The 15,072-nt window shown below is 38.8% G+C and overlaps 1 protein-coding gene across 1 annotated transcript in view; it reads left to right on the forward strand.

Moving 5' to 3' along the window:
- Window positions 1-11,004, forward strand: part of LOC145994040 (protein takeout-like) — a 76,482-nt gene extending 65,478 nt beyond the window's left edge. Inside the window, exon 8 of the mRNA XM_083130123.1 lies at window positions 9,946-11,004. Coding sequence (XP_082986249.1) covers window positions 9,946-10,100 — 155 coding nt within the window. The 3' untranslated portion in view covers window positions 10,101-11,004. The remainder of the gene's footprint in view (window positions 1-9,945) is intronic.
- The last annotated feature ends 4,068 nt before the right edge of the window (window positions 11,005-15,072 follow it).

A 15,072-nucleotide genomic window follows, 5' to 3' on the forward strand; every position in this document is an offset into this window, starting at 1 on the left:
CTTATCAATAACAAATGCTGACAACAAACCAAAAATCACCAATGTAGAGTTAGAGGATTTTACAGATCCTAATACATTAGAAACAGCCTATACTGAAGATGATGGCTCTTTGGAATTTAAAATACAAATAGGGGACAAATTATATTTAGAAAATCCTGCAGTCTCAGCTGCTGAACACCCTATAGTTGCAATATTCTTGTTTTCATACCATGTCTAGACAAATTATTGTTGATGAATTACACAGACAAGCCCGACATAATTATAAGAGACTCCCAGTAGTTACAAAAGGCATAGATGATTTATGGCAGAGCGACTTGATTGAAATGGCAACTGGACAGTTGAAAAACTTAGACAAAATCAACAAGGGCTACAAGTATCTACTCACTGTAATAGATACATTTTCAAAATTTGCCTGGGCTGTGCCACTCAAATCCAAGACTGGAAAATGTGTTACAGAAGCCTTCAGGACAATCATCAATCATTCAGGAAGATCCCCGCGCTATTTGCAAACAGATAATGGCAAAGAATTTTATAATTCTGTGTTTCAACAATTTATTAAAAGCCAGGCAATAAAACATTACTCGAGCTACCGTGATCTCAAGGCCTCAATTGTAGAGAGATTCAACAAAACCTTAAAAAATCTTATGTATAAACAATTTACACTTCAAGGTAATTACAAATGGATTAATATTCTTCCAGAACTTCTACATAAATATAACAACTCGGTCCATTCCACAATCAACATGAAGCCCTCCGAAGTAACTTCATCTGATGAGCAAAAATTGATCAGGACTGTTTATTATCCTAGATACCAGCCAACAACAAGAAAAGCCAAATACAAGGTGGGTGATCAAGTAAGAATAAGCAAATATAAGCACTTATTCAAGAGAGGCTTTACAAGGAACTGGAGCACTGAATTATTTACAGTAGTTCAAGTTAAACCCGGGACCCTTAACACATATATAATAAAGGATCACCGAGGAGAAATTCTCAAAGGCAGGTTCTATGAACAAGAGCTCAGCAAAACTAAACAGCCTGACACATATCTCATAGAAAAAGTCATCCGCAGAAAAGGCAACAAGTTACTTGTCAAATGGCTGGGTCATCCGGAAAACAGCTGGATCGATGCAGACAAAATAATAATATGAGCACCTGGGATGTTATAAAGAGGCTGCCAGAACCTGAACAGCAGAATAAGATAAATGGAGTGCTGCTGCCTGATAATATTAGGTGTCTTATTGTTGGGCCATCTGCTTGTGGTAAAACTACACTAATGGTTGATAATTTTTTATTGGCACCCAACTGGTTAGATTGGAAAAACAGGCACTTGTATATCTTCTCTAAGAGCTTGGAACAATTAAAATATCAGCAGCTGATGAAGCTATATGATGGATTGGATATTGCCACTTTTGAACCAGATGTTAAGCCACTCCATGAATGTCTCGATAATTCTGTTGTTGTGTTTGATGATATTATACTGGATAATCAAAACAAGGTTAGGAATTTCTTTACACAGGGCCGGCACAAAAACATTGATTGCTTCTACTTGGCACAGACTTTTTCAAAAATACCGAAGCAGCTGATCCGAGACAACAGCAATTTTATATGTGTGTTTCATCAAGATCATACCAACCTCAAACACATACATGATGAATATGTAGGTGGGGACTTGAGCTACAATGATTTTTCCAAGTTTTGCAGCAGGTGCTGGAACCAGGACAGTTATGGGTTTGTCACAATTGATATGACAAGAACACCTAATACTGGAAAATATAGAAACAAAATCAACAATTTTCTAGACGTAGAGACGTATATAAATAACCATGAAAAGGCCAATCATTGATGATCTTAAGTTAAGAGATTATCTTGTAAAAAGATTTAAGGGATGGAAATCAGAGAACCGAGGAATTTATGAAAAACACAAACAAACAGAACAGCCTGTAATTGATGCTATTAATAATTTAGGTAAGAATATCAAAACTGTTACAGAGCAAAATCAAGATTTGATCACAGAGCTTGTACCTGTAGCTGCAAGGAACATATTAGATTATCCATTCACCCCACTTTCCAGTATTCATACACCTAGTCCTGTTGCTCCTCGAAGAATTGAAGCTAGTCAGGATCCTATTGAATTGGGTCTTCTTGCTCAAAAATATTTAACCACACCTAAAGACAACAAAGATGAGGTGTTTGGCTTATATGCTGACACAGAGCTTGATGGGAGCATCATACATAGAATCGGCAATTTCAGGGTAACATTTATGGGAGATGATATAATTGTATATTCAGAATCTCGTCTCGGAGAAAAAGGTGGTTTTGTTAAATATCCCGGCACACCTGGATTGTGGGAACTGATGACTCGGAAAAGGCCTGGCAGCTATACAGATCAAGACTATGAGCACTACAAAGAAATATTAATAAAATCAGATGCTCTATACCAGAACAATGATCCCACACAAAAAAGAGTCAAGTCTAGCAGTGGAGCAAAATACAATAATTTAATCAAGCCCATATGGTCACAGATCAAGACAGGTAGTGGAATCAAACAATACAACACCCTGCCTAAAGAATTTGTGTGGGTTGATGATGTCAGGAAACTTGTAGATAGGTTATTGGTGATAGCTGGGGAGGAAAATGCTGGCAACCACAATTTTTACAATGAAAAGGTTGGAATTATGGACATGATAAGCACAAAATTGTCTAATTTTATAGTGAATGACCCTAAGGGGATTGGATATCTCATAAAAATTATTAATACTCTACCACCTAAATTTTGGAATATTTCTGAGGGTCGGGGCCTGGTTAATGACATTATAAACAAGCTGCCATTTGAACTACATATTCCAGGCTATCAGTATTGTGGTCCAGGCACAAAATTGGAGCATAGATTAAACAGAGGTGATCCTGGTGTAAATCCCCTAGATGCTGCTTGTAGAGACCATGATATTGCATACAACACACATTCTGATCTTGACAAGAGACATGTTGCAGACAAGAAATTAGAAGAGGCTGCATTTGGCAGATTTGTAAGCAAAGATGCTTCTTTAAGTGAGAGAATATCAGCATTGGGAACCACCATAGCTATGAGCACCAAACAAAAACTGGGGTGGGGTTTGTGAACATGTATATAATAAACCTACAATGAAGGCCAAGGGTGTTATGTATCAAATACCTTATGCAGGTCTCAAATCTCTTAAAACTATTGACAGTCTCTTGACCAAAAAGCAGCGCAAGAAAAAAAGCTCTTGTCTTGCAAAGGGACATGGTATGAAATTGTTGCTTAGCACCCCCCAATTAAAAAAATTACAGCAATCCAGGAAAAAATCACATGTGGGGGGATTTATATTTACTATCCCTGCCATCTTAGCAGCTCTCGGGGCTGTTGGGAGCTTGGCTGGGGGATCAGCCGCCATAGCAAAAACAGTAATAGATGCCAAGAAAAATAGGGCAGAATTAGATGAGCAGAGGCGCCATAACCTGGCCATGGAGAAAAAAGGCAAAGGTATTAAGAGAGCCATGAGTAAGTTTAAAAAAAACAAGAGCCGCTTACAAACCAAGATATTGAAGCTTTGATCAAGCCACTGGGCATCAAACATTTTAGAGGTGTGTACATGTCTGATTCTTTACCGGAACAACCACTCAACAAAGAGTGTGGCATTGTTAATTTGGATGAGTACAAAAATCAGGGCACTCACTGGATCTGTTATCTTAAATATTTAAACAATAAGGCATTTGTGTTTGATTCATTTGGAGGTATTCCTCCTGAAAATTTAGTAAAATATCTAAAATCAGCTAATCTTTATTACAATAATGCCCGTGTTCAAAACTTCAAAGATGTTAATTGTGGACATTTGTGTTTATCTGTTCTTAGATATATGTCTCAAATAAATAAACCATCAATTGAAAATTTTCAAAAAGCCTTGTGGTATCTGAAACATCATGGGGGTATTTCACCTCACCAGCCAAAATTCAATATTGAAACTCAAATTACATGATGACATTGTATATCCCAAAACAATAGCTCTCAGGGCATTTTATGGCATGTACCTGATCCCTAATATTACGCACCACAACAATACAATTGCAGTAGGGGATCAAAAAATTGTCATCACTCCAGGGCAATATAATCTGTCCACTCTAAATGCTCAATTACCCAGAGGTGTAGTGTTAAGTCAAAATTCTGTCACTCACAGAGTAGAGATTGTATCTGCTACGGAGACAGTACATCTGGGTACTATAGGAGAGCTGTTAGGATTTGAGAACAACACAAAACTTGAAGCAAGCATCAAACACACTGCTATGAATATACCTAAATTCTTAGCCATAGAGACTCTGAATATTCACTGTAATGTGGCCGAGGGTATGATCACCAAATCAAATGGGATAGGCACTCACAAACAAACCGGCATCATTGCAACATTCAAACCTAATTCTGAATTTATGGAGCCAATCATCTACAATCCATCCCCAACATTATATTTTCCTGTGTGCCATAATAGAATAGATTATATTGAATTGATGGTCACTAATGAAAAAGAAGAATTAGTTGATTTTGCTGGAGCCACAACAACTGCTATCATAGAGATTAACATTTAAATAAAAATACATACGATGGAAAATATTGAGAGTTATGAGCTACAATCATTCCCCCCAAACAGGAGGACATTTGCAAATTTAAATCAACCCAACACAGAGATTGAGGTTGATCTTGATGTAGGGGACGGCTTTATACACCCCCACAGAGCAGATCTATACATCAAATTTGATGTTGTAAAGCTCGATGGTACAGATTACCCTGCAAATTCAAACATAAGACTGGTGGACAATTTTGTGCCGCATCTGTTCTCTGAAATTGAGATCAGAAAGCATGGCGTTGTTATAAACAGAATAGATCATCCCGGCATTACCTCCACGGCTTTGGCCACACTAAAATTATCCAAAACCGAAGCTTCTTACTACAAAATAGGTGGATTTGAGGCTGGTGATAAAATATTATCTAAGAACCACACTGTGCTGTTCCCGATGCGCCTGTTGCCAGGATTCTTCTCGGATTACAAAGAAATTATGTGGAAGGGTGGGTTAAGAATTACATTTAGAAGAGCTGCAAATGATAATAATGCTTTGATGAGGTACAGCACATTAAACCCTACGGGGGAAGCTATGCCTAATACTCTACCTGATGCAGGCAAATGCATTATTCAGACTATGGAGCTAAGAATCCCCGTTGTTGAATATGAGGCCAGTTACGCTCTTAAATACAAAGCAGATATCCTAAAAAATCCACAGGTTCCTCTGCAATTTTATACATATCAATGCGTACAGAAGCCTGCCTCTGGTACTTATTATGAGTTTGATGCCACAAATTCATTCTCCAGTATTCAATTTGACATGCCTGATTTTGTGGTGGTACTGTTTCAGACTGGGAGACACAACAATCAGGAAAAAAATTCAAGTAGATTTGATAACTGCAACATCAAGAACATTTATCTTAAAAATGGCAGAAATGAGGTCTTTCCTAGAGAAAATTACAATTTAGACATGTCCAAGGATGATTTCCTCAAATTATATGAGGCTTTTTCGGCTTTCAAAAGGGTCACTACTGGCAGTACTGATATGTATTACTCACCAGATGAATTCAAAACACGGAGACCCATGTTTGTAATCAACACTTCAAAAAGAAAACAAGTTGTAGTGAACGACAGGACAAACATTAAAATTATCTGTGAATTCCACGAGGCATTACCCGATGACACCATTTGTAGTGTCATTCTCATAGGTGAAAAATCATATGTTTATGATGTAAGAAATGAGAGAGTCACGGAGCAATTCTAGAAGAATTACATTGTTTTAATATTAGATATGTAAATTGAACCTGGTATCCAAGAACTTAAACCAGAAATAAATATGTATGTGTGTATGTGTGTGTGTGTATATATGTGTGTGTGTGTGTGTATGTGTGTGGATGGCCAGTTTTAAGTATGGCCACAAGAGGGGCATATTTTTAACAAATTTATGGATAACAATCTCACAGAAGTACCTTTTGTAAGTATAAACAAATCAATCTGAGAGGGTCATACTTTCTGAGGAAATTCCCGAGGGCATTTTCACAAAAATCTTAGATTAGACAAGATTCCACACTTGAACAAAAAGCTCATATGCTCATGTTAAGCTTGTTTTAAGTATAGCAAATCTGCTTGAGGAGGGGTTCATACTTTCTCGGGTTTATAGTACCGTAAATACAACTACTCTAGTGTACTATGAGTAGAGGAAAGCAACTAGTTAGTTTTGTAATATCTTCATCTATGTTGGAACTACAATGCACTTCGTCCTCTTGGTTTGGTTGGAGCCTACTTTACTATAAGTAGATGAAAGCAACCCGTTAGTTTTATAATATCTTCATCTATGTTCGAACTACAATTCACTTCGTCGTCTTGGTTTGGTTAGAACCTACTGTACTATAAGTAGAGGAAAGCAACTAGTTAGTTTTGTAATATCTTCATTTATGTTGTAATTAACTTCATCCTCTTGGTTTGGTTAAAGCCTACTCTACTATTATAAGTAGAGGATAGCAACCCATTAGTCTTGAAATCTCTTCAGCTATGTTGGAACTTCATTGCACTTCGTCCTCTTGGTGTGGTTGGAGCGTACTGTACTATAAGTAGAGGAAAGCAACCCATTAGTTTTGTAATATCTTCATCTATGTTGGACTACAATTTACTTCGTCCTCTTGGTTTGGTTGGAGCCTACTGTACTATGAGTAGAGGAAAGCAACTAGTTAGTTTTGTAATATCTTCATCTATGTTGGAACTACAATGCACTTCGTCCCCTTGGTTTGGTTGGAGCCTAGTGTACTATGAGTAGAGGAAAGCAACTAGTTAGTTTTGTAATATCTTCATCTATGTTGGAACTACAATGCACTTCGTCCTCTTGGTTTGGTTGGAGCCTAGTATACTATGAGTAGAGGAAAGCAACCCATTAGTTTTTTAATCTCTACATTTATATTCGAACTACAATTCACTTCGTCCTCTTGGTTAGGTTGGAGCCAATTGTACTCTAGGTAGAGGAAAGCAATTTATTAGTTTTGTAATATCTACATTGCAACGTTCACCAAAGCACACATCAACACAGCGGAGGAGTACAGGTACTGGCTGCGCTCAACACACTAAACCCTACAATTAGGAGGGTGGCAAAAGTCTACCCATAGGTGCTAACTCTTTAAATACAGTCGGTGAACACAAACCACAAAATATTCTGAGGGATTGCTGGGATAAGGAAAGGTTAAACCAGTTTAATTTATGTTTTTTATTATAAACACAATATAATAATGTCTGCTAGCACACTTACAAACGTGTATTTTACCTGTGACTCTTACGCGCATTTAGCTGTACCACACACGTGATTTTATGTGCACCACACACACGTGCGTTTACCTGCACTGCTTCTCGTGTCGAAGAGATAAGGGAGGGCAGGGAGCATCCAATTTATTCCTCGCAGTGAGGCGAAAGGGGGAGTATAGGGACCTAATTTTATTTAGGGATTTGGTCGCTGATGACGTCACGGGCTCCCCAGTAGGAGAACAGGCACCCACCGGTCACTAACCGGTTTGATGCTTCCGACAAGCGGGTGCTAGGTCAGGGATCAAAGGATGCCGCGACACCCCCGGCGATAGCTGGGAATTGGCAAGCCAACCGGTGACTCCTATACATGGACGGCAGGTTAAGAAAAAGAGTCCTGGTACTCCCAGACAAGCCGGGCAGGAAGAACCTGAGCACCTATCAGCCGAAGCGATTGGACCAGGTAGGTAGATTGCTGCTAGGCTCTTCTTCTTCTTCCTTCTTCCTTCTGGGATGGCTGCTAGGCTTCTGGCTGGGAGGCCGGTTTACCCTGGATGTTCACCAGTTGACATTAGGAAGCCAACTGATCTCTCCGATTTTTTTTTTCTAAGTCAGGATTTGTGTATCCCAGCATATTGTTTATTCTGAACATTAACTGGAGTCGGAAATGATTACAAAAATGTACAAAGTTTAAGTGTTACATCAATAAGTACAAAGCCCTCATGCAACTGTCGCATGATTAAGGTAATATACCAGGTGGTTATAATTAAAGTGACGGTGTTCAGAGTGGTACAGCACGGGCTGTAATGAGAGTAGCAGTCTGAAACTTCGTAGATATGCTAATGAAGCAATGCGCTCGCGAATTATGAAAAAAAAAAAAAAAAAGTTCCAATTCTCGCCACCAGGGTGAAAATGGCGCTGTAAGCAGTCAAAACTTGGTATAGTTACAGGAAAAACACTATAAATCGCAGAAAACAATACTCCTTGTAATAAAATATCGCTACAATTTCACTATTCGAATTACATGAACATTACTAAAGGAAAAAGCAACAAGCGTCACCAACAACAACCAGGGAGCTCACACAATGGTTAGGCAATTTCATCGACTTTGACGTCAGAATGGTTAGGCAATTTCATCGACTTTGACGTCAGAGTTACGGAAAATTCCACGTTTTGACTGCTTACAGCGCCGTTTTTTACCCTGGTGGCGAGAATTTTTTTTTTTTTTTTTTTTGCATAATTCGCGAGCGCATTGCTTCATTAGCATATCTACGAAGTTTCAGACTGCTACTCTCATTACAGCCCGTGCTGTAGCACTCTGAACACCGTCACTTTAATTATAACCACCTTGTATAATGTTCCCAAGAAATCCCAAAAAGGGGACAACACAAGACAAAACAACATAAAACATATATCTCAGAAGAGCGTCGTCGCCAACGTCTGAAGATGTTGGAAGCGTGCTTCTGAATCGGTCAGGAGAGCGCCCTGAAGGTGTCGGGGTCCCATAGTTGACTAAGTAGTCGTCGGACGTTCCGAAGAACTTCTGATGTCTTCCCGGGAGCGGTGGCGTCGGAGTAGTTACAGGAGGCGAAGAGCTCGCTGTAAATCGGTAATTGGCTGACAGCTGGGAAGCTGCTGGTCGCTGCTTCGATGGAAGTTCGGGCCCTTTTGACCGAAGAATGGAGTTGAATGGGGCAGCAGGCGATGGTCGCTGCGTCGATGTATCCTCGGGCCCCTTTGACCAAGGAATAGAGTTGATTGGGGCAGAAGGCGGTGGTTGTTCTTCTGTCCTTTGCCGTCGAACTTGTAATGGACGATCGCTTGGATGTTTTTGGCGATGCATCTACCATCTACTTCGTTTCTTGGCTTGTTTGGAGACTACTGTCCTATAAGTTGAGAATGCCACACACACACTTGGCTATCTGGTCTTGTAGGTTGTCTCTACAGCACTCTTACGTCAGTCGATTGTCCTCTTGTTGCTCTTGATTAGGACTTCGAACTATTAGTTTGAATCTCACCTTTTAGATTTGATTACCGTCTACTCTAATATGTATATTTTTCTCTTTGTTGGCTATTTGGGCATCTGAGTTGCAACATGTAATGACCTAATGAGCTACCTCTAGATTTGCAGAAACGTCCTCTAAATCGCGACAGCCACACATACTAGATTGGAACTATTGTTTATATGGTTGCTCTCTCTCATCTTTCGTGGTGGGATTGCCACACCCTAGGTTATTACTAGTTTCTCTTGATGTGAACGACCGCTTGATTAAACACGGAAAGCAATCGGGTTCAAAAACTAGACTTGAACAACTGACACAATGTGCGCCCATCAAAGATAGCCAGAAAACTGTTAATGGGCATTTTACAATGTCGTAATTTTTTATAGTAACATTGTATTTTCACATATAATTATATTTACAGTTTGAGTTTTCTTATTAATCTTTTGTACCAGTTATTATATTGATTTGTACGTACCTAATATAAGTGTACGCCTGGATCAATATTTTAGAGAAGATAGTTTATTTGTTAGCGAGTAGGGGGGGCACAACTAGAGTTTGCGGTGCTTGTTACGTAGTTGATAACATCATTGCTTCATTTTCAATTTCAGCTGATACCATGTTGCAGTTCCTCAACCAGAATAGCAAAGAAGTTATTCAGGAATTGTCCCCAACAATTGAGGATGCGTTCAGTGAATTAAATTATGGATTGGCGAGAAGAGTCTTCGATAAAGTTCCCTATGGAGAAATGTTCAAAGGTGTTTGAAGAAGAGGTGTGACGTTTGGTTTAGTGATTATTTCATAGTGCATATAGACACTCAGTGGCTGAGAAATGAAGTTTGTGCAACGATAAAAGTCAATGTTAGTGTGTACGTTTGGATTCAGTTTAGACTCTGCTGGAAATGAATGTCTGTACCAAAAACAAAAAAAAGGGCAAAAAAGTGTGTTTTGTAATGCTGCTCACTAATGTGCTCAAGAGACATGTATGAGGTCGTGTGTCTAGTGGCGTCGTCCAGGGTTGTTAAAGGTCCAGGAATTTCGAATAAATTCAATTCCGGTCCAGGAGAGAAAATCAGCAAGCAGGAATGTGTTCTGGACCGTAAAGAACCTTTTCATCTGTAAAGTACTTTAATTCGGCCAGGAACCTTTTATCCAGATAAATTTAAATACGGTCCAGGAACCATTTTTCAGGATGAATTTAAATAGGGTCCAAGTTCCGTATTGAAATGAAACAATACGCAACTTGGTCAGAATTTAAATTGTGAGAGAAAAAAGGTTCCGATCCTGTTGCGGAACCCAATAGATCCCATTAGAATGTATGGGTTCCTGGACCCTTTAACAACCCTGGTCCTCACTAACAGGTCAAGAGTGTTCACTACATCCACCTGTCTTACGAAATAACTTGCACGAGATATGCAGATAAACAAGCTTTCTAACAGCTCGTTTAAGAATTTATTAAATATATGAAATATTAATTTTTATTATAGGAGATGTTAGTAATATCTACTGAAAGAGTGTCCATCTGATAATAATTCATCCAACCTTGTGAACAAACAAGATTATCTGAAGCCGCCGCTGTGTTGTGTCCATACCTTAGAACGTAGGAGTAATTCTTGTAGATAAGGAATTTTCAGAAACGTTCCGTCTGTTTAATGTAATGTGTTCAGTTTTCAGTCTTAAAATAAACTGAAATATATTGTTAAATTAGAATTTACTACTTTTCATATTTAAGAAACTATTTGTTTTTTCAGTACAATCCAATGTAATTGAAAATAGAGCCATGGCTAGATATCCCTATGCCCGTGGCGAGAATAGAATTTGACACCCCTTCAATGGATTCGATGAGAAAACCCCTGTGGCACTGTCGTCAAATTTTCAACCGCAAGAGGGCGGATGGCGACGGATAAACCATACACAACGAAAGTAGAGACGTAATATTGAACGTTATTGAAAATTTTGACAACAAAGCAAGGGTAGGAGGTTAGCATGTGGCAAAGGGAGGGCACTCGGGCACAAGCAAACGGTAAAGCCGGCTTGAGAAAGCATTTCCTTTAACATTTTTGCCAACGTAAATGTTATGGAAATGCTTCCAAAAATCTTATAGCAGATAGTACTTTACACGCTAGCATCTCGTGTAACTTTTCGGCTAGCTTTTGCGATTACAATGTATAACATATACAGCTTGAAAGACACGTCGAGTTACACCACCTATGCTGAGTGCACGGTGCTTATATTTGAAACAACTAAAATATTCTTCCATACGTCAACTGTACACGCTATAAAGTATGTATTTAAGCTGTGCCATTGATTTGTACCTAATATATTTTAGTAGGAAACGTTATTCCTCTCGGTTGAATAGTTATCGGCTTTTAAAAATGTGAAGTGATACATTGTTTACATCTCACGCGGGCGCCATTACACCTGCACTCGTGACCTAGAGGTAGCTAGCTTCTGATTGGTTATGCTACGAAAAATGCTACGGAAATAGGACGGGTTCTATCCTTGAGAAATGCCATGAAATATGCTAAGGCCTGCTTTAAACGAAAGCATTTTCCTTAGCATTTTTCTCATCATTTAGGCCATGACCCAAATGCTACCATGTAAAGTGGAAAATCTTATGGCATATTTCATGGCATTTCTCAAGGATAGAACCCGTCCTATTCCCGTAGCATAACTAATCAGAAGCGACCTCTAGGTCACGAGGCGGCCGCGTAAGATGTAAACAATGTAGGGGTGTGCGGGATCCCGAAGAGTCGGGACCGGGAACGGGGAAGTCGGGAAATATCGAATGGTCATTTTAAAAAGTTGTCAATTCTCGACGTTTTCTGCATTGTACGTAACTGGAACTTATCGGAAATTGTTTGTTTTTATTCCAGAAATGCAAAAACAATCACTTAAGGTGAAAATAAAGTGTAGAATTCCCGATCCCGTCCCGACCAAAAAAAATTGCCCCGCACACCCCTAAAACAATGGGTGCGTTCCGAAAGTCTTAACGAAACGAACGCATTCAACGAAAATAACTGGGCTCGTGAATCTGGTGAAACCAGTTATTTTACAGACTTATGGAACACTCTAGGCGAAAGCGCAGGCGCAGCGTTTTATTTAGGGAAAGTTTCCACATGGCGTCGAGCAGAAGGAATGTCCTTACGGCAAAAATAAACTCTACTGTGGACACTCTTACTCATTTTCATCACATCCTAAGAACGGTTAAGGCATACTCATCTTGTTCATGTTGCTTCATATCGCTATCTGTTAAAATTATAATACATTTTCCGAACTAGTTCAGTTTGAATCCATCAGCACGCGCGATGTCTGAAAGCAGCAGACGATTCTCACCGAACAAACCAGACTCCTTGCTCGTGCGTTTGGTGAATCTCGTTCTTGCACGAAACGCACGGAATGCGACTTTTGGAACAGCATAATGGAACTCACGAAACGCACGGAAGCACTTATGGGACAGCCAGTTACCATAACTCGTTTAACGCGTTAAACTCGTGCGACTTTCGGAACGGGCCCAATGTATCCCTTCACATTTTTAAAACACGGTAACTATTCAACCGAGAGGAATAAGACTTCCTTTACGTACAAATGGCGCTGCTTAAATACATGCTTATTATAACGTATACTATACAGTACATGTATGAAATATTATTTTAGTTGTTTCAATTGTGAACACCGTGTACCATGGCCGTAAGCAGGAAAGAATTTCGGGGGGGGGGGTTCATTCATAATTGTTCCCATGGGCGTCGCCATAAATTTGAATAATAATAATAATAACAATAATTATACAATAATAATTAAAATTGTTTTATTATTATGAAATTTTAATTATTATTGTATCTGTTTTTTTTTGTTTCTCTTACATTTCATACAGTGTGTACTGAAATGCACAATTATTATACTTTGTTATTAAATTTTAGATACCTTCAAGAAAAAAGCTTTAAAAGTTAGATGGAAATTTTAGTCATAATGTTTTTGTTGTTCGACCTTAAAATTTAATTTTTGGAATTTTGAAAGGTGTGGAACCAGTTATTCTTCTTAAGAACTCAGCCTGATGCATGAATTGTAACTTCAATCGCGAACGTAATGTGCTACGAAACTGGAGATCCTAGGATTGAACTTCTATCAAGAGGGATTTCGACTTTATCGGACATGGAATTTAAAAGTTGGAAAGGGAATTTTGGGACAATCATAAGGGAATTTTGAGTCAATATTCCTTGTGACGCAGGAACAACACTGGAAAGAGGACAGCAGAAGTGAAAATGGAGGGGTCGCGGGTGGGCTACGATACCGAGAATAAATTCTGTTTCACTCAAGTTTCAGAATTGCAAATGTATGAAAATTCTAATTTGATCGTTTCAACATTGTCTCCTTGTATTTTGCTTCGAAAAAAATAATTTAAAATGAGACAAATTTTGGTTTCTCAACTTCCATGCCGTGTACTCACCATAGATGGTGTAACTCGACGTGCCTTTCGTACTGTATATATTATACATTGTAATCGCAAAAGCTTACCGAAATTTTACTTTTCCAGTTTACACGGTAGCATTTGGGTCATGGCATATCCCATGTAAAGTACCTCTATCTGTTATAAGATTTTTGGAAGCATTTACGTAGCATTTATGCTGGCAAAAATGTTAAAGGAAATGCTTTCGTCTAATGCGGGCCTAAGCGAGAGGAGAAAAGAAATTAATAGCGAGTTTAGTTCGCGAGTTTGCCGCGGTTCTTCTCATTTTGGTTGGGCTGTACAGTCATGGACACTTCTGGGTTGTATCGGTTCCATTGGTAGTTAATGGGATTGGCTAAACCCAGATGTGTTCGTGACTGTACATTACGCACTGGAAACTATACAGAGGAAAGTTATGAAACTCTGTTTACATAGGATCGCTTATTCAGTTCTGAAGGGGCGGGGTTAAACCCATTAGCTTTCGCCGCCACTGGTTGTAACTGATAAGTCGCTTTGTGCCAGACTGTTCATATTTATACTATTTTCGGCCACAAAAGTCTCGTGTTTTTTGTTTATTATTATTTTACAGCCTATTTGAAAGCCCTTTCTCCTTCCCCTTTTGTATATGGAGGCCTGAAACTTAGACCCCCAACCGCCCCTTCATAAATTCGGCCCTGTCGCACGTATCTTATCGAGAATGTACGCAGGAGAACAATGGTTTCGAAATTGGTTCAATGCCGTGATGTTGTAAATCCTCTTTCCTCACGCTAATGCATTTCATCGACCCTTTCCTCAGATAAATAAAAAGACTGTCTTGAATGAAATATAACCCATTTGCAGACTTTTTAACTACACTAATTCTGACATCTCGTATGAAAGCTTGTAAATGCATGTGCGTACAATAAACCTTACCTTTTCCCACATTAGTTAGTTATGTATAGGATCCTGATAAATTTGAGGCAAATTACCAGGTAATGACTTGGTCAATAATAAAGTAACACATAAAATGAGATTCCATTATTGACTTAGTTCAACAATGTCCGCCAAAGCAATAACCTTGCACCAAACCTTGCCATGAGCGAAGTTATTTTGCAGAATCCTTCGAGTTGCTGATATAGTTAAGAATAAACATCAGAGATGAAGAACTGCGAGGTAAGTTATTTCTCATACGCATGTTACCTGTAATGCAATTGCTGTAAAAAACACATTATCCATCAGTAGAATATTCTAATTAATTGAACTGAAACAAATTCTTTTACAAGACCGTGCTGGACATTTTGATCTACAGCAG

The sequence above is a fragment of the Lepisma saccharinum genome, chromosome 10 (assembly GCF_977018435.1).
Source record: "Lepisma saccharinum chromosome 10, izLepSacc3.1, whole genome shotgun sequence".
Classification (NCBI taxonomy): domain Eukaryota; kingdom Metazoa; phylum Arthropoda; class Insecta; order Zygentoma; family Lepismatidae; genus Lepisma; species Lepisma saccharinum.